Source organism: Camelina sativa, chromosome 18, assembly GCF_000633955.1.
Source record: "Camelina sativa cultivar DH55 chromosome 18, Cs, whole genome shotgun sequence".
In the NCBI taxonomy this organism is placed as follows: Eukaryota; Viridiplantae; Streptophyta; class Magnoliopsida; order Brassicales; family Brassicaceae; genus Camelina; species Camelina sativa.
The window spans coordinates 3090777-3110678 of record NC_025702.1 but is presented as its reverse complement, the minus strand read 5'-3'; the positions used below and the strand labels follow the sequence as shown (position 1 = coordinate 3110678).

General features: G+C 35.3%; 2 protein-coding genes across 4 annotated transcripts; both read right to left on the bottom strand.

Annotated features, from left to right (window-relative positions):
* Positions 2702-5497, bottom strand: LOC104760403. 3 transcript variants are annotated; one of them, XM_010483326.1, is made up of 7 exons: positions 4990-5497; positions 4713-4916; positions 4172-4390; positions 3903-4058; positions 3515-3821; positions 3211-3389; positions 2702-3025 (listed from the first exon to the last, which is right to left on the bottom strand). In XM_010483326.1, the coding sequence occupies exons 1-7, from the start codon at positions 5436-5438 to the stop codon at positions 2971-2973; spliced, it is 1569 nt and encodes a 522-aa protein (XP_010481628.1). In that variant the 5' UTR covers positions 5439-5497; the 3' UTR covers positions 2702-2970. The 3 variants fall into 3 exon arrangements, with proteins under 3 accessions (XP_010481628.1, XP_010481626.1, XP_010481627.1); XM_010483324.1 differs by having other exon boundaries at positions 2702-3020; XM_010483325.1 differs by having other exon boundaries at positions 2702-3020; positions 3211-3368.
* Positions 5955-7358, bottom strand: LOC104760402 (protein PHLOEM PROTEIN 2-LIKE A8). Its single transcript, XM_010483323.2, has 3 exons — positions 7038-7358; positions 6758-6936; positions 5955-6570 (listed from the first exon to the last, which is right to left on the bottom strand). Exons 1-3 carry the CDS (start codon positions 7335-7337, stop codon positions 6132-6134), a joined length of 918 nt encoding a protein of 305 aa, XP_010481625.1. The 5' UTR covers positions 7338-7358; the 3' UTR covers positions 5955-6131.

Sequence of the window (19902 nt, the reverse complement as noted above, 5' to 3'; positions counted from 1 at the left end):
AATACATAAAAACTATCTACTTATTACAATATGTACATATATATAGCCTGTTGTTAAAAATATGCTATGGATGTTATTAAATAAATAACAATCGCAAAAGATAAAGTGCTATTATTAATATAATAATAATAGCAAGGAAGAAAACCGCTATCTAAAGTACTAGAGTTATCGTTGCGGGAGATCTCATAGCATTTGTATTAACACTATCACATTGTTAGATAGCGTCTTTCGAGCACTATCAATATCCTATTTCCTGTAGTGACAGATCTGAAAAATGTTCCCTTGCGTGTGTGATGAAATTTGAGATCTGGTGGCTTTATTTCTGGGTTTTGGTTTGAGGTGGCTTTCATAGAAAATAGACTAGGTAACTCCAATGGAGTGAGAATTACGAAGAAATCTTAAGACTCTCTGTAGATCTTAAGACGCTCTATCAGTCTAGCATTTTCAAGGATTCAATTAATAAGAGCTTTAAAAGAAAAAATAGGTATGGGGATGATGGTGATCAGTTGAAGCAGGACAAGAAATGAGAAAATTATGGATAAGGCGTGCAGTGGCACCACCATATTGCACAATTTGGAGGACTCCGAGCTGGGGTTGGACCACAAATTGTGTGACAGTAGTGGACTTCAAATTAAAGGATTTCTGTTGGCTTGTGCTATTCATTCTTGATTGATTAGTTGGTCGGTACATATGACATCTATAATTGACCTATACATTCAAATATATTCAAATATACATTCAAATATACATTTAATTTTATTGGTTTTATGAAAACTGAACATTTTGGATTCACTATATTTACATCCAAAATCTTCAGTATTGTTTTAGTAATAGAAGAATATCATTTTGAAGTCAAAGAAACAAAACTTATTTTTAAGGTAATAAATTTTAAAATGTATTCGAATAGAAAATTTATGAAATCAAAAACTCAAGTCTCATATGATGATTTAAATAATAATAACAAAAAAATTAGCGTTGAAATTAAAAAAAAATTATGAAATTTGATTCCAAACAATATATATTAATTAAATTATAAAATGGAAAAAAAGAAAATAAAAAATCAGCTAACTTCCTTAGATAAATTTTGATGAATTCTCTTGTCTAGGGCTCTACCCTATGGATGAATTTTGATGAATATAATTTATTCGGAAAAAATGATCAAATTATTGGACTAGGAAGGAGCAAAATATCCGGCACTTTAGCAATGTGTTTTATTTTCATGATGTTTTATTGCCAAAATGATTGCACATCTTTCTCTACTCAATCTCGCCAAAAGTTAAACACACGTAAAAATGAAAAGCAAGTTGCGTTGTTAACGTCCCTCTCTACCGCTACCTCTCTTGTGGAACCATTGACACTCATCAGTATATTCTTCTTACTGCTCTTTGGAGTTTCATTCATTCGTGAGCTTTGATGTCACTGACTGAAATCGGAGCTGTGACATTATGCTCTTTGTATCTTCTTCTTCAACTTCTCTTGCTTCCTCTATGATTTCTATCCTGGGAGATACCGGGGGAACATACCTTTCTTTTTGCAGTTGAGCTACTGTATATGTAGTATGTGCTTTGTTTTGTTGTACAGATTCTAGCCAAATTAAGGATGATAAATCTTAGCCACTCTCAGCAACTACTTGAAGTCGACGAACTCGCGAAAGCTTGTAACCTTGAGCAAATAGATCTTCAAGGTTGTACAAGTTTGAAGAGCATCCCACACACTGATAAGCTAAAGAATCTTCAATTTCTGAATCTATCTGGTTGCACGAGTATCAAACGTACGGAGGCTATAACGAAGATTGAAGGACTGAATCAAAAACGGTGCCTAACAGAAACTGCATCTGAATCAATGGTGTTCGAGTTACGATGTTGAAAACTCTTGAGGTAATCAAACTTTCAAGGTTCCTCCATATGTCTAGGAAAACAATGCTAATGCTATAAACTCAGATCAGATGTTGTTATTTTCTATACTTTATTTTTGTCTATGAAGAAGATGAGAAGCAGAGGAAGATAGTTTGGCTTTGGTCCAGTCGGGTTTAGGTTTGCTCTGTTTTTCTCTTACTCTGTTTTCTTCCCGTGGAGGAGAAGATACTTTTACTTGCCGAAGAAGAAACCATTAACAACCAATATTTCTAGCGATCAGAATGAATGATTACTCAATTCATCATTATAATAAGTTAATAACATATCAAATCAAGAATTAAACAGATAGTTTAGCCCTGCCTTGCAAAGAAGAAGCAAGTTTTGTCGGAAATCTTGCTTGGCACCACCATTGATATTCTTAACATCATCTTGTTAAGATACTGAAGAGCTTGTCTCTCCTTGTTTAAAAATATATATTCTTGGTGGTGAAATAGAGTAAGACTTTCACCAAACATTCCCAGAGACACAACACCAAGATTCAAATAAAACCCAAAACAAGAAATAGGACACAAATTATATAAGGAACATCAAACTGCTAATCTAATCTAAAACAGAAAAGGAATCAAAAACTATATTTCATCGCCTTGTAAGTTGCATCTGCAACTTCACCTTCTAGAATCTCATTTTCTAAATTGTTTTTCAAAGCACTTCACTAATATGCAATATGATCCTCTTCTAAGTATTATAGCTCTTCACTAATCTCCTTGACAGTTGAAGATTTAAACTTTTACAATTCAAGCTCTCAAACTGCTCAAGTGGTCAATCTCCTTGAAGCCTACACTCTCTACCTTGGTTATTTTATCGATTGTACTTATACACAAAACTTTGAGTTGCGTTCATAACTACATATTCATACTAACATTTGGATTTCCTATACTAAAAGTGTAAATTCGGTCAAAACCATGGAATCGACATGTGTAATTTCAAAATAAAACTACCCCCAACATCATTTAAAGAATCGAAATTGAGCTTCAGGTTGGCTTTCTCCACACAAAAAAGGTTAGCAATTAAGAGGATTGGCTGCTTTGCACTTTGGATATTGCTTGTAGCATTTTCAAGACCTCCTTGACGATAGTTTCAACGAAATTAATCTCCAACGTGCTGCTACACTTGTTAAAAACAAAGGTCGAGATGAGTTCTTTCAAAGTTCACAAACGATACGTAAATATTTTCAAAGGAACTAATTAAGTACATGCATACATGTTGAAATATGTCAAACTTTTGTTTAGATATTAGAGATTTATTTGGCCCCTCAACAAAAAATAGAATTAAAAGTATGAATTGACATTAGTACCTTTTTTCATCCAAAGTCAGAGCAAACTTATGGGAAACAAACAAGATTGCCTCTTTCCATCGCTTTATCATAGGTTCATCAGACTCGTACATGTACTCTTTATCTCTGAAATGGTCACCAAACTCTCCTTTAAGTCTTTTCACATTAGTTGGAGTCACCTTGTAGAAGATGGGAAGCACCTTGTGATAGAGAGTAAAGATATTCCCAAAGTTATATAGTAATATGTGTCAAAAGATGTATAGTCTGCGCCTTCAATAGTAAGTGATTTCATTGGCATATACGATATATAGAGGTATATGTATACCTTAAGCAGGCCTTGGTGCACACGTTCTTTAATCTTCACAAGCTCTTCCAAGCACCATTTTGATTCCGTGTACCTGCTCGAAAAAACAACTATGGCTATCCCAGAATCCTCGATCCTCTGGAAAAGAGTGATAAGGTCTTCACCTCTTTTCTCCTGATTGTCTATGAAGACGTTGATCTCTCTTCTCTGAAGTGCATCCACTAGATAGCCGACAAAATTGTTGCGCAGCTGATCTCCGCGGAAATTGATGAAAACTTGAATGTTCGGTGGCTTGACTTTAACGTTCATTGGAGAGTTGTTGCAAGTTCTTTACACAAAAAGAGACAACATATGGTTAATTTTTATAAGGATAAAGTTTTCAGAAAACCAAAGTGTCACCGTATGTTACCTGTCAAAGAAATCATCATTCCTCGTAGCATCTGAAGAAGAAGTCTTGGGATTGGCTCCAACTTTACATGTGGGAAATTCAGTATCTTTGTCTCTTGGATTCTCTGTTCCCTTTGTTGGAATGTACTTCACAATTCGGTTGGTACCGCCACGATCACTGGTAAGACATTGAGAGATAACAAAGCGATTGTTAACTTACGTCTATCCAACAACAAATTTTAAATTTAAATTTTCAAGTAGCAAAACAAAAATAATAAAAAAAAGACTTACATAAAACTTATGCTCCTATAAGCAATTTGTTGCAGACAGAAAAAGAGAATGAAAAGACAACCTATTTTCATTCCGAGGTGGCTTCTAATTTTATTACTTTTTAAGGCCATGACGAGACGACTGACAAATCCATAGCGTAACTCCTCCTCCCTGATCTCAGCGCTATCTTGAGTTCTTGGTGTGTTGACTTCATCGTCCATTCGAGAGTTGGCGAAAGTTCTTTAGACCAAAAGAGGTAATATATGGTTAGCTTGTAATAAACGACCATCCCCTTATATATACAGTATATTAAGTCAGGTATATATGTCTCAGACTCTCATCAACTACCAATAAGCACCTAGATAAAAAAGCTAAGCATGACATTTTTGTTTTCTGTCCAACAAGGTCAATTTGACCACATAGAACAATAGTTTCAAGAAATCATGACATTCCAAAGCATAAGCCTCTCCCTTATAGCCAAACCAATAAATCAACAAATTTACCAAAATAGTCATGTACAATTGCAAAGAACTCAACAACTAAGGGGGAGAAGAAAACATACCTAGAAGCATTGCCTCCTCCTCCGATGTCAGATTCAAAGAACTCAGCAAATATTTTATCCGCATTTCTAGGGTTAAAATGAAACGACGGCCCGGATGAATTATCAGTGTCACCGTAGCTCGTTCCTCTGTTTACAGGTGGTGGTAGTGAGGAAAGCACTTCTTTGATCGAGCCAAGGATCGAGTTAACGAAGTCCCTCTCATTCCTGCAACATAAATCAGGAGACAATCAGTTGAAACTCTTGGACACGAAACAGGTCAGTCAAATTTTTTTCTTACCTATATTCCTTCCGATTTACGCCAAATTTGCTTGGAACAGACTGCAAAGCGTTCTCCCAATCCTTTATATTGGATTGATTCCTTCTACTTCCTCCGTATAGCTTAAGGCCAAACTCTCCCTTCTGCTCTCTCACTTCCTCAGGTGTCACATTGAAGAAGACGGGGATGATTCTGAGTTTTCCTTTCTTAAATTGTTGTGTGATCTTCACAAGCTCATCCAAACACCAGTTTGATTCAGCGTACTTGCTCGAGAAGATGGGCAGTGCGATTTCCGATTGCTTGATCATCGCAAAAGAGGCACTCAGATCTTCGCTCGGCCCGATATAGTAGTTGATTCCGGCTACGGCTAAAGCTTCCTCCAGATGGCTGATGAAATTGTTACGTAATTCTACTCCACGGAAATTGATGAACACTTGCCACGGCTTAGGGAGTAATTCGGAAGCGGCCATTGGAGAGTTTTGGTTAGATTGATTGCTAACATTCCAATAATGAATGAAGTCAACTACGATGAATTTATTCTTTTTTTTTTGTTTTCTTTTCTTTTCCTTTTTAACCACTTTTATATTAAGAGACAGGACCAAATGATCCAAGCTAAATTCAATTATTATTATTTTTAAAAATATATATATTTAATTGATAGTGGATGTGGTAGCTGTCTTATGTTTTAAAGAGTCTAGCGAAATTAAAGATGATAAATCTTAGCCACTATGAGCAACTACTTGAAGTTGGCCAATTTCTGAATCTGTCTGGTTGCACGAATATTCAAGAGATGCAGATGGTAAAATAATAGTGCATCATGCATGCATGAGGAGAGTTAACTTTTCTCTACATTATCTTGAGAGAATTATGCATTGAAGTGTCTTTGGTCTGATAGATAACCTACACTTTTTTCTTGAGAATGAATTTGGAGGACCATCAAACTCAGAGTCAAGTATTGCTGACACTGAAGTTAAAGTAGTAAAATATAAAGAAAATTAGGATGTAATACAACTCGATATGATGATCAAAAAGTACAATGGCTGTAAAGTATTATTGAAAATAGCTAGATGTGTTTCTAACAAAATTCATAATATCAAGGGAGGATTCAATAACAAGATGTGGATAATTAATTATGCAAAACACACATAACGAAAGAGAGAACATTAGGGATAATAAAACATATCAGCAGAGGCTGTGATTGGCTGTGAAGAGGTAGACATTATTTGCCAAGGGTTCATCAAAAATTCAGGAATCTCAGGAACCTTTCCCACCACTCCTTCCACAACCTCGATGATAGAGTTCAGTGACTGCAGCCGCTCACTTAGCTCCCCAAGCTGGGCCCTTATAACACTGTTCTCGCTTTCGATATCCATGTAACGCATGGAAACCACAGCAATCTGGTTAGCAATTTTGGAATTTTCTTGAACAAGAACAGCACTCTCTCTAGATAGTACCACTTGTTCTTCTTGACATTGCCTTCCATGAGAAGAAGTATCTCTTCTTCTTCTTATTCCTGGAAATGGAACAACCACATAATTCTCTTGCGGTTGTACCATTTTCTTGACTTCTTTAACAATTATCTTAACGAATTCACTTTCGTTACTGTGAAAAAAAAAATCCCAAATAGCAAAATAAAGAATCAAAGATCAGTTACTATTGTGGGTATTTCCAAATGAAGCTAACTGCAATATTATTTAAAGAATCAATGATTTGATATTTGGTAAAATAAGCTCCAACTTCATCAAATGCGAACTCTGTTGTTAGCCAAATCGATGCGAAAACATTTTACCTTTTCTTCTCAAAAGTGAGACCAATTTTGCAAGAAACAGAAGCTAAAGCGTCTCTCCATCTCTCGGTTCTTGGTTTATCACACCGATACTCCCACTCTCGATCCCTAAATTGATCTCCGAACGCTCCCCTGAGTTGTTTCACAGTCACTGGTTCCACTTTGAAAAAGATGGGAATAACCTGGAACAACACAACACGAAGACACGACGTTAATCATAACTAAAAAACCTAAACTTGTAGCCCGATCCGATCTTATCTACTACTTAATTACGCAAACACACCTTGAGCAAACCTTGATCTGTGAGTTGATTGATCTTCACGAGCTCGTCTAAACACCATCTCGACTCCGTATATCTCCTGGAGAATATGACCAACGCGATTGTGGACTCTTCTATTCTCACGAAGAGATTGGTGAGATCTTCCCCTATTCTCTCGAGTTTGTCTATGAAAACGTTGATTTGGTGTCTCTGGAGAGCTTCCACGAGATGGCTGACGAAACCGAACCGTAACTCATCTCCCCGGAAATTTACGAACACCTGATGTTGTTTCGCCGACTGTAACTGGCGGCCGTGAATGTCCATAGATGGATCTATCAAGTGTTCTGTACTGAAACCTTATATTATAAGTCAAACAAATTATTCCTCACACTAGATAATGGTGGGTCATACTTAATATTCAAACATTTTTATTTTACTTTCATAATAGAAGTTCTATTGAAGGACCTCCATATTTTTTACTTATTTACGTAGAGTAGTAACCAGAATCATTATCTCACAAGTCAAAACATTTTCTTTTTACGGCAAGAGTATTTATTTATGCTGATACAAAATATGAAAATTAGAAGAATGATAACGATTTACTTTTGTTTACCTAAAATAAATAAATAAAAATTCGTTTTGGATCATTTCTATGGTGGGGATTCTTCACGTGTGATTCTTTACCATCCAAACTGAGCTCCAGCTTGGCTTAATTCTCCGCACATAAAAAGGTTAGCGAGAGGACTAGCCGCTTTCCACATTGGATATTGCTTGTAGCATTCTCAACACTTCCTTGACGATAGTTTCAACAAAATCGATCTCCAATGCGCTGCTACACCTTTTAAGAAAAATGTCGAAATGAGTTCTTTCAATGTTCACACACCAGCGTGCATACACTACTTACCATTAAAAAGTTGCAAATATAAAAAGACGATTTCTATGAGTTTTCTATATCTAATAAAAAAAATTATTGCTATACATTTGATAGATATGTTGAAATATGTCAAACTTTTGTTTACAGATTAGAGATTTCTTCTAGTATGTACATTTTCTCATCCAAAGTCAGGCCAAACTTATGGGATACAAACGCTATTGCCTCTTTCCATAGCTTTATCCTAGGATTGTCCAACTCGTACATGTACTCTTTATCTCTGAAATGCTCACCAAACTCTCCCTTAAGTCTTTTCACATGGGTTGGACTCACCTTGTAGTACTACAACAAAACAAGCCATTTGCAACTTCCAAAAGAGTCCTAAAAGGTCGCAAACCAGCTATTTGCGATTATTGCGAGACTATCTAAGTTGGTCGCTAAAAAACGGTAAGAAAATATAACGATCGCAATAACGTCGCAAATTTGTGATCCCTTTGTGACCCGTTAAATGATCACATATAAGCGACGAGATTGAGACAATGTATCATAGTCGTACATGTGCGACTATTTTGTGACTGCATATACTTCAAGAGAAAATGCATTATACAACCATCAAAATCGTATTAAAGTGGTCACAAATTTAAGACTAATGCAAGACTATGTTGGATAGTCGCTTAGTTTTGGTCACAAATCATAGTAATCGCAAAACAGTTTCTAATTTGCAACCAAAATGTGACTATGTATAATAGTTGTGTTAGCGACTGTTTTGCGACTCCGTTGCTATTTTGGAAATAAAAAAATATTTTATTTCAGATATTGTATAAAAGACAATCTTTGTCATTTAATATAAGCCAATGAGAAATAAGAGAAGAAGAGAGGAGAGGAGAAGATTTGGTTTATTGGATCTAAATCTATCAATGGTAGATGATCAATCAAAGAGCAATCCTTGTCATTAGGATTTAGCCAATGGAACTCTTCATCTAATAAAACCCAAATAATTTTTAAATACTAAATTAGTTTATTTTGATTATAAAAAAGTGGAAATGATCCAACAATTATTATAAATATTTTAATAACTTTTATTTTTTATTCATATTGGGAATTGGGGATTTAGAATTTTAAAAATGATTAGATTAGATTTTGATATAAAAATAATTAGTTTCAGGTGTTAAATGATCAGAGTTTTTTTTTTTGATGATTTTAGTTTTAGATATACATATATTGTTGATTTAGAGTTTTAAATTTATGATTTATAGCTAAATATATGACTAGATTCGCAAACGCGTAGCAGTAGCAAAGTGGTCACAAAATTTCGTTGCAAATGAGTCGGAAATTTTGTAGCAAATTAGTCGCAAATAATATGAGTTGCAAATTCGTAACAGATTAATCGCAAATTGTTACTCTATTGTGACTCTCGTATTTCAGTCACAATACAAATTTTTCAAATCTATAATTTTTCACCAATTCTTTTGATATCAATTAACAAGAAGCACTCATGATTGTATTTTAGAGTATATCAAATAGTTTATGAGCTTAAAATATTGTTTTGATACTTTTTTAAATTTTTTTTTCATATAATTACAAACTTTCTTATGAAATAACATATAACTCTTTAGAATGGTTTAGATATTATGAAATTTTTGTGTCTAACTATTGAAATGGAAAGCTACGACAAAGTTTATATGACTGATATTGAGCATCTTAAAGTAGAAACATGTTAGCATTTCTCTAATGTGAAATTTCAAATTAAAAAAATCGAGAGTTGCTAAAGAGTCGCAAAACCGTATCTAATTCAGATGTTAGACGCAAAACTGTTGCAAAAGGAGTAGCAAACTAGTCGCAAATTTTGTAGCAAATTAGTCGGAAATATTATGAGTTGCAAATTCGTAACAGATTAGTCGCAAATTGTTACTCTATTGTGACTCTCATATTTCAGTCACAATAAAAATTTTGAAATCTACAATTTTTGACCAATTCTTTTGATATTGAAATTTTCATATAATTACAAAACTTCTTATAAAATAACATATAACTCTTCAGAATGGTTTTGATATTACGAAATTTTTGTGTCTAAATATTGAAATGGAAAGTTCTAACAAAGTTTATATGACTGATATTGATCAACTTAAATTAGAAATATATATATATATTATATATATATATATTATATATATATATATTATATATATATATATAAACATGTTAACAATTCTCTAATATGAAATTCAAATTCAAAAAATCGAGAGTTGCTAAAGAGTCGTAAAACAGTATCTAATTCATGTGTTAGACGCAAAACTGTTGCAAAAATAGTAGCAAACTAGTCGCAAATTTCGTAGCAAATTAGTCTGAAATATTATGAGTTGCAAATTCGTAACAGATTATTCGCAAATTGTTAATCTATTATGACTCTCATATTTCAGTCACAATACAAATTTTTGAAATCTATAATTTTTGTATCAATTCTATTGATATCAATTAACAATAAGCACTCATTATTGTATTATAGAGTATATCAAATTGTTTATGAGCTTAAAATATTGTTTTGATATTTTCATATAGTTACAAACTTCTTATAAAATAAGATATACTGTAACTCGTTAGAATGATATAGATATTATGAAATTTTTGTGTTATTAAAATGGAAAAATTTGACAAAGTTTATATGACTAATATTGATCAACTTAAAGTAGAAATGTGTATAGAAACATGTTCACATTTCTCTAATGTGAAATTTCAAATAAAAAAATCGAGAGTTGCTAAAGAATCGTAAAACAGTATCTAATTCAGGTGTTAGACGCAAAACTGTTGCAAAAGTAGTAGTAAACTAGTCGCAAATTTTGTAGCAACTTCGTCGCAAAAAATAGGAGTTGCAAATTCGTAACACATCGTCAATAAATAAACTTGTGACCGGAATTTACGTTGCAAAATGGTCGCTAATTTGTGACTCTTTATTTTTAATAAAGATATGTCACTGAACCGTCTCAAATTACGATGAGTTCGCGACGATATATGTTCCATCGTAAATTTGCGACTATTTTGCTTCCCCCGAACATTAGTTGGGAAATAGTCTCAAATTAATCGCAAAATAGTCGCTATTATTTGCGACCAAAAAGAGAGTCACAAATAGTAGTCGCTAAATGCAGGTTTTCTTGTAGTGTAGTAGATTGGAAGCACCTTGAGATAGAGTAACCCTAAAATTAGTCATATGTGTCAAAACTCAAAAGATGTATAATCTACACCTACATATCTTAATTCACTTTATTTTCCTAGATACGATTTATAAACGATGTAAATATATATATATATGTTCATCATCACACCTTGAGCAGGCCTTGTTCCACACATTCTTTAATCTTGACCAGCTCTTCCCAGCACCATTTTGATTCTGTGTACCTGCTTGAAAAGACAACTATGGCAGTCTTTTACATAATTGGTTCAATCTGTTTATTATATAAAGTTCGGTTTCAAAGGTAGTCATTAGTATGATTGCAACACGTGACAAGTTTACCGATAAGTGTAAAAAAAAAATTAGAAAATAAAAAATAACAATTTTATGATGAAAAGTTTGGTTTTCAAAATTAGTCGTTAACCTAATCGCGACATGTGTCAGGTTATCGATTTAAAATGTTGAAACATATCAAAATAAGCCGGGAAATTAAATCTGAATATGGGGAAGGAAAATCAAATCTGAATATGGGGAAGTATTGAATACACTTCAACAAGTGGATCCTTGAGCTATAAATGTAAATGGTGACTGGAGAAATAACAGAACTCATGGTGAATTTCAAAGTTGAACAGTCTAGGAGATGTTATATAATGTTTTATCCTTGCTTAAACGTTTGACAAAAAAAATGGAAAAAAACTAATCCCTACTTAAACAAGGCATGGAGATGATAATAGTGCTGGTTTTGTTTGATCCTATTTTGATAGTGAATTTTATTGAATTTTTGCTTTTGCTTTGGTTTTAGTGGAGCATATAGTCTACTTCTAGTTACTTAGCCAAAGTTGTCAAAACCTTGTTTAGTGTAAAAGGTTTTCTTATTCATAATCGGCTCAAGAATGAACTCCCAGTTTAGATGATCGGTTTGTCTTTGGTTAGGTTGATATATTGGGGGTGCTAAATCCCGCACCAACAATTAGTAAAGAAAAAAGATAAATCGGCGCCCGTTTTAGGTGTACTGCCCGTTTTCATAACTCAAATGTTTATGAATCTTGTTGGCTTGGATGACTCGTAAAAAAGAAAAGGTCTTAGGAAATAACTATAAATGGCTTTATAACTTTACTCCTGAAATGAACTCCTTTTTCTAGTATAATGTTTTGAACTGTAAAATAGTTGGTAAGCTTTAAAACACAAACTAACCTACAGTGTCTAACAGCTGACTTTGTAATCTGGCTACATTTTCAGACTTGGAAGAAAAACAGACCAATAGAGTAAAAAAAAATTAGCTGTGTTAAGTCAAACTCTAAACACTTTCCAGCATACTAGCGTGTTTTCTCAATAAAGTGATGCTCATCGTCTCAAAGACCGCACATTTTCCTTCTGTGTGAGATTTCCTGGTTACGATTTCTCAATTTTTCCCACCTCCATTGTTCTTGCTCCTAAAATAAATTTGTTAGGGAGCTGGATCATCATAAAATAATATGTTAGAAACTGATTTTTTTTTTTCGAGACAAGGAGAGTTAACAATTTCTTAACAAAATCCTAGTTAGTTATTTTTTTGTTTCTCGGTTAAGTGTTTGAGAGTTCTTGAGAATTTAGTGTTTTCAAGAGAAACAAACTCGCGATAGACTACACGCCTGGGGCATCTCCCCTTCTATTTCTTGTTGCCTCTGTTCGACATCAGATGAAACTTGATATATCATGGTTTTTAGGTGTTTGTAGCCATGATATAAGTCTTATTTATAGAGTCTTTTTGGTATTTTTAGAGACTTTTGAGTTTTTATAGGATTTAGCATGGATGGGAGACAAGTTCAGAGACTTGCATCGGTCAATGCAAGTGATGGTGTCGATCGATGCATCATTCAACAAAAGAATCGGAAGTTTTCCCACAAGTTTTGAAGATTTACAAATTTGCCCCAAAGTTTTTCATATTTGCATCATTAGTCCCTAGACGTGTTTTATGATTGTTATATTGATTAATTGTTTGGATTCATTATATTTCTTGTTCTTCACCATAGGTTGTTCTTAATGTTAGATGTTTGATTAGTCATCTGGATTTAGATCTTAGTATTATTAATTGATATGAGAATATAATTGATTTTCCTCACAAAAACTTTTGGTGAGCAAAATTACTTTTTACAAAGAGATTTGAATTAGTGATTTTGTGAACTTATCTAAACTTGATTTTATTGCTGATTTTTAACCTAGAATTTTACAAAGAGATTTGGATTTTCTGGTTTTAAATTTAGATAATATTTGCAGTGAGAACTAATTTATTTTACAATTGTGTTTAGAGTTCAAGAAAAATGCTTAATTATTGAATCCTGCTTGCTTAATTAATTGATCTGATTTTCTATGATTTCCTGAGAATTTCCCTAGGCCTAGCGTTTTTAATTCCTGAATTTACAACACTTTCTAATTCTGTTTTGCATTATTTTTAAATTAATATTTCTGTTTAGCATTATTAAAAGATTATTAAATCTATTGTGTGAATCTGGATTCTTTGTGGATTCGATCCCTAAGTACTACAATTGATCTCTTAATTTGAGAGAGTAGCTCAGGGTTAAATTTGAGCATATCAAATTTTGGCGTCGTTGTCGGGGACTCTTTTGATTCACCATTATATTAAAGTCTTTGATTTTGTCTAAATTTTTATTTTTTTGTTTTACTCACACGCTTTTGTTCCTCTTCTCTTATGTGTGTTGAGGTACATGCCTCCTAAGCCTAACACTAGGAAAAATCCTACTAGTCCAGTTGTGAAGCTTACAAACCAAGAGTTAGGACAACTAGAGCGTGAAAACACAAAAGCAGCCAAGTCAGTGAAGATGGTCAAAACACTTATATTGAGACCTGATGAGGCTGGAGTTTTGAGGGATTAAGAGGGTCATGTGTACAACGAGCAAGGCCAGAAACTTGATGCTGAAGGATGAGTTATTCAGGAAGAACTCGTCGTGGTTGAGGATGATGAACGTGGCGTCGAGCGACGCAACGACGGCATCGATCGACGCAATCAGAAAGGCGTCGACCGACGAAACATTGGCGTCGATCGACACAATGCCAGAGCCGTGTAAGGTCACAATCAGGCTAGACGGGACAACAATGGAGAGCTTGTCAAAACTCTTGCGGACTTCAACAGACCAGACTTGTTCTATGAGAGCCGCTCTCCAATTGTCCCTCCTCCATTCCCAAGGAATGATTTTGAGCTGAAGCCTGCCTACTTTGCTCTTGTTGGACAAAGACCATTCCAGAACTTGCCACATGAGAAGCCTCTAGACCATATTGAGCATTTTGAGGATATAGTCACAAGCATCAAAGCTAATGGAGTCATAGAGGACTATCTCTACTGCAAGCTCTTCCCCTACTCTCTTGCTGGAGAAGCTTCTCATTGGCTAAGGCAACTCAAACTAGGATCTCTGAAGATCTGGAATGACATCAAGGTAGCATTCTTGAACTACTTCTATGATGATGCTATGTCTGATGGGCTGAGGATTAAGCTCTCCACTTTTAGACAAGGACCAACTGAATCTTACAAAGCTGCTTGGGTAAGGTTCAAGGCATACCAAAGAGACTGTCTGCATCATGGGTTCTCAGAGGTGCAGTTGATTAGTATATTTTTCAGTGGTATTGACTGGAGATATCAGATGGCTTTGGATGCTGCTAGTGATAGGAACTTCAAGACAAGGTACCCAAATGAGGCTGAACAGTTGATAGAAAGGCTAGCATCCAGCAATAGTACTAAGAATGCAGATTTAGAGCGGAAAAGAGCACATGAAGGGCATGATTCAAATCAGTTTTCTGCAGTGAATGCTAAGTTGGATACAGTGCACAATCTTCTTATGGGAAAGAAGTCTGTCCATTTTGCTGAAGATGTTGAAACTTTTGAGCCAAAGACAGAGAATACAGAAGAAGATGTCAACTATGTGTATGGAGATGGGTATCAAAGTCAGAGATTTGGTCAGAGGAATTCCTTCACAGGAAATCCAAACAACAACTTCACTAGGAACTATTGTTCTTCTTCATACCAACCCCTCCCTCCACCCAATTCAGAGAGAAAGATGGAATCAATGATTGGACAGATTTTAGAAGGTCAACAGAAGTTAACAGTAGACTTCAATGGGAAGATTGATTCTGTATACACTGAGTTGACTGGAAAGTTTGATGCATTAAACACTCATGTTAAGAAGCTAGAGAATCAAGTGATTCAATCTGTTGGGTCTGTTAAAAGACAAGAGGAATTTCTTTATGGAAGAGCAGAGTCTAACCCCAAGCATGCTTGTAATGCAATTTTTGTAAAGGAAGGAGACGACAATGATACTACGCTTGTAGAGCTTGCATCGACCGATATGCAACATCATCGATCGACGCAACCACCATCAAACATCGATCGATGCTCAGTGAATATCCATCGACACCCCCTGCAAACAGCTTCGATTTCTGTTCCAGTTCCACCATCTGATTCAGAAAAAGCTTATAAGCCTAAGGTTCCTTTTCCTAAGCCTAGGAGGTCTAAGCAGGAGCTTGAAGAAGCTAGATGCAAGGCTATGATGGACAAGGTGATAATTGAGATGCCTTTGATTGATGCAGTCAAGTTTTCTCCTGGGATTAAGCGGTATGTGAATAGGATGGTTATTAATGGTTTGAGTCCTGAGGAAGGAGCTTTGTCAACCAAGGATGTCAGCTCAATCCTGTTGAATCAGCCACCACAGGGGAAGAAGGAGAGGAAGCAGGAGGTGGTTGTCTCTAAGAAAGTGAGTGCAATGATTCAAAGTAGAGTTGCAGAGAAAATAGCAGATCCTGGGAGCTTTGTACTTGATTGTTCTATCTCTACAGATCGGTTTGCTCACTCACTTTGTGATCTTGGCTCTAGTATCAACTTGATGCCACATTCTGTTGCTGTTAGACTTGGGATGACAGATTTCAAGCCAACTAAGATCTCTCTTATCTTAGATGATCGATCCAAAAGGATTCCTGAAGGTGTCTTAGAGGATATTCCAATCAAGATTGGAGATTGCATGATTCCCACTGATTTTGTGGTGTTGGAATATGACAAAGAGCCTAGTGATCTTCTCATCTTAGGACGCTCTTTCTTGGCTACAGCTGGTGCCATTATTGAAGTTAAGAAGGAACACATATCTCTGAATGTAGATGATTTGGTCATGAACTTTGAGATGGACAAGCTGAGAAGGGCTCCCACTATTGATGGTCAGACATTTTCTGTTGAAATTGCTATTGATGATGATCCAATCATAGAGCTTCATGGAGATATTATTGTTGGGTATGTCAAAGAGTTGGAGACTGTTGAGAAAGTGAGCAAGCAAGCTGTTAAGCTTGAAGATTGGAGTGGAGATCATCTAATCAATACTAGAGACCATGATGAGGTTATGATCTATGACAAGTCGCTGGTAGATGATGTTTTTGTAATGGAAACACGGATTGCTGAGGAAAGTTGCAGAATCGTTGAAGAGACACGAGTTGCAGGCTCAACATCGATCGATGCAGCTGTAGCATCGATCGACACACCTCCACGAGAACTTCCAAACCTGTCCAAAAACGAGAATTCTCGAGCTAATTCCTTAGCTGCAAGTCCTACACCGGTTGTCAGGCTGCAATCTCACCATTCCACAGTCCAAAAACCACATGTAAAGCAAAGAGCGCTTGTTTCTTCTGTTGATGATTTTGCAAGACTTAAAAGAAAGCCACCCATACTTAAGTCCCGCCCTGGTCTTGTTCCTCATATACTTGGCGAATCTCATGCACCTAGTGCCTACACACCACCTTGGATGAAGAGGCCATTCTCTCGGAAGCATTCATTGCCATGTTCTGATCCCCGGATGCCTGAAATCCGCTGCACAGTCAAGCTAATGACTGAAAAGAAGCGTTTAGTGGGAGGCAACCCACTTCTAGGTTTTTCTTTTCTTTTTGAGTCATTTTTCTTTTTGCATTGAGTCAGTTTTTGTTTAATTTTTGTTTGAAATTATGAATTGTCTATCTATCATGTTGCTTTTAACTTGTGTTTGAGTGCTAATCATCCAAGGATTGATCCATCAATGCAACTATCTGCAACTAACAAGGAGTTTCGGCCAACAAAAACACCATTCGTGATGAGTGTCGATCGACACCACTCTGGCATCGGTCGACACCAGCTGGTAACCCGAAACAGTTCATCTTTTCATTAAAATTTTCAATCTATTTTTGTTTCTTTTAGCTTTCCTCTTACTTGAAAACACTGAGGACAGTGTCATTTAAGTCTGGGGGAGGTTAGTACTAACTACTAACAAAGTTTTTATTTTTAGTGTGTCAAAACTGATTTTTGTTTTTATTGAGTCAAATTTTTCAAATTTGTGTTGGGGACTATGATTTTTCTCTTTAGGTGTATTGCCTTGGTTGATTAATGCTGCAGATTGAATCCACTAATTCTACTAATGGAAAATCCAATGGCTGACCAGTAAACCAGAGACATCCAAATTTCCAACAGAATCCATAAAAGCCTGAGGTAATTTCTGCACTTTTTTTTTTTACCTCATCAAGGAGATTGATGTTCATTGAGCTTGACTCCTTGTTCATGCCTAACAAGTAAGATTTTCAAAAGAAAATGGTACTCCTCTCCCTTATCTAAGTTGAAAAGATTATTCTTGAGAGCTTTGTTTAGAAAAAAAAAAAAGAGAATAAAAGATGAGATGATTTTGATCAGTTTAGAGAGGTAGGTAAATTACCTATGACCTCATTATTCGCCTCTTGAGTCAAATGATCACACAAAGTTTGGAAGCGAGGGGTAGGTAAATTACCGATGACCCCATTATTCGCCTACACCTTTGGTTAAAAAAAAAGAAGTCACTAAAAAAAAATAGCAAAGCAAAGCTCAAAGGAGGATAAGAATAGAATAAGTCTGGGGGAGAGAAAGAGTACCACTGGTATTAAAGATATATCTTGCTTGTTATGGTATTGTACGGGAATGAGTCTAGAAGGTGCTTGACATTGATCAAACTGATGAGACTCATTGATGAAGGCTTAATGGAGGAAGTAATGGAATTTGGTTTGAATTTGGGATGCTATGAATGTCAAAGGAGAAGTAGATGGTGGTTCGATTTAGATTTGTCTGATAAGCATATGGATTGTGGTTTGAATGATCATGGCATTAACTTTTGAGAGAAAATGAATTCCTGCGTTTTCAAACCTCTTTCACAGGTCTAAGTTTCTGTTTTGCTTGAGGGCAAGCAAAGGCTAAGTCTGGGGGAGTTGACATATCATGGTTTTTAGGTGTTTTTAGCCATGATATAAGTCTTATTTATAGTCTTTTTGGTATTTTTAGAGTCTTTTGAGTCTTTATAAGATTTAGCATAGATGGGAGCATAATGGAGCTAAATAGGAGGATTTGGAGTGTAATCAAGCATTGAGGCTAAGTTGTGAAGTTGGGACACAAGTTCAGAGACTTGCATCGGTCGATGCAAGTGATGGTGTTGATCGATGCATCATTCAACAGAAGAATCGGAAGTTTTCCCATAAATTTTGAAGATTTACAAATCTGCCCCAAAGTTTTCCATATTTGCATCATTAGTCCCTGGACGTGTTTTAGGAATAGAAATAGGATTTTATGGTCATTGTTTAGACCTAAGCTTTATTTTTCCCTGCAATTTTTGAGAGAAAACCCTGAGAGATTTTTAGAGAGCTTTTGGAGAGAATAATCAAGACTCCTTCAGAGAAGATTCAGAACTCATTTTCTTCTTCTTTAATCTCTTAATGTTATCTCTTTTATTCATGATTTGTGTTCTTACAATTATGTCTGGGTAGATCTGCTTGTTAGGGTTAGGGTTAGGGTTAGGGTTTCTCATTAGGGATTTCATGGATTGTTATATTGATTAATTGTTTGGATTCATTATCTTTCTTGTTCTTCACCATAGGTTGTTCTTAATGTTAGATGTTTGATTAGTCATCTGGATTTAGATCTTAGTATTATTAATTGATATGAGAATAGAATTGATTTTCTTGACAAAAACCTTTGGTGAGCAAAATTACTTTTTACAAAGAGATTTGGATTTTCTGGTTTTAAATTTAGATAATATTTGCAGTGAGAACTGATTTATTTTACAATTGTGTTTAGAGTTCAAGAACGGTGCTTAATTATTGAATTCTGCTTGCTTAATTAATTGATCTGATTTTCTATGATTTCCTAAGAATTTCACTAGGCCTAGCGTTTTTAATTCCTGAATTTACAACACTTTCTAATTCTGTTTTTGCATTGTTTTTAAATTAATATTTCTGTTTAGCATAATTAAAAGATTATTAAATCTATTGTGTGAATCTAAAGTCTTTGTGGATTCGATCCCTAAGTAGTACAATTGATCCCTTAATTTGAGAGAGTAGCTCAGGGTTAAATTTGAGCATATCAAAACTCATAATCACCTTTTCTTACGGTGCCCATTTAGCGAACAGGTATGGTTGCGGCTTCAGTCCCATCTTCGGCTACAACCTCTGCCTTTTCATACCTGGCCATCACTTAGCGCCTGGACAAAGATCAAATCGGACTCAGCTCTACCAACCCTCCGGAAGCTTGCGTGTCAGGTTGTGGTGTATCACCTCTGGAAGCTTAGGAATAATATCCTTCATAACCAGGTTTTGTATTCTCCAACGGCTATCTTTCAAGAGATTGTGACGGAGATCCGCAACACCATCGACGCCAGAGTTTCTCGGAAGCAATTCAGGACACTCATGGCACTTTGGACTAGATGAATTTCTCTAGTTGATTGACACTCAACAATTTTTTTGTAACCCTTGTTTTTTATTTTTCTTTTTTGGCAAGGTTATAAACATTATAGGTGGCTCTTTTGTAAACCTCAAACTTTTCATTAATATGAATATTC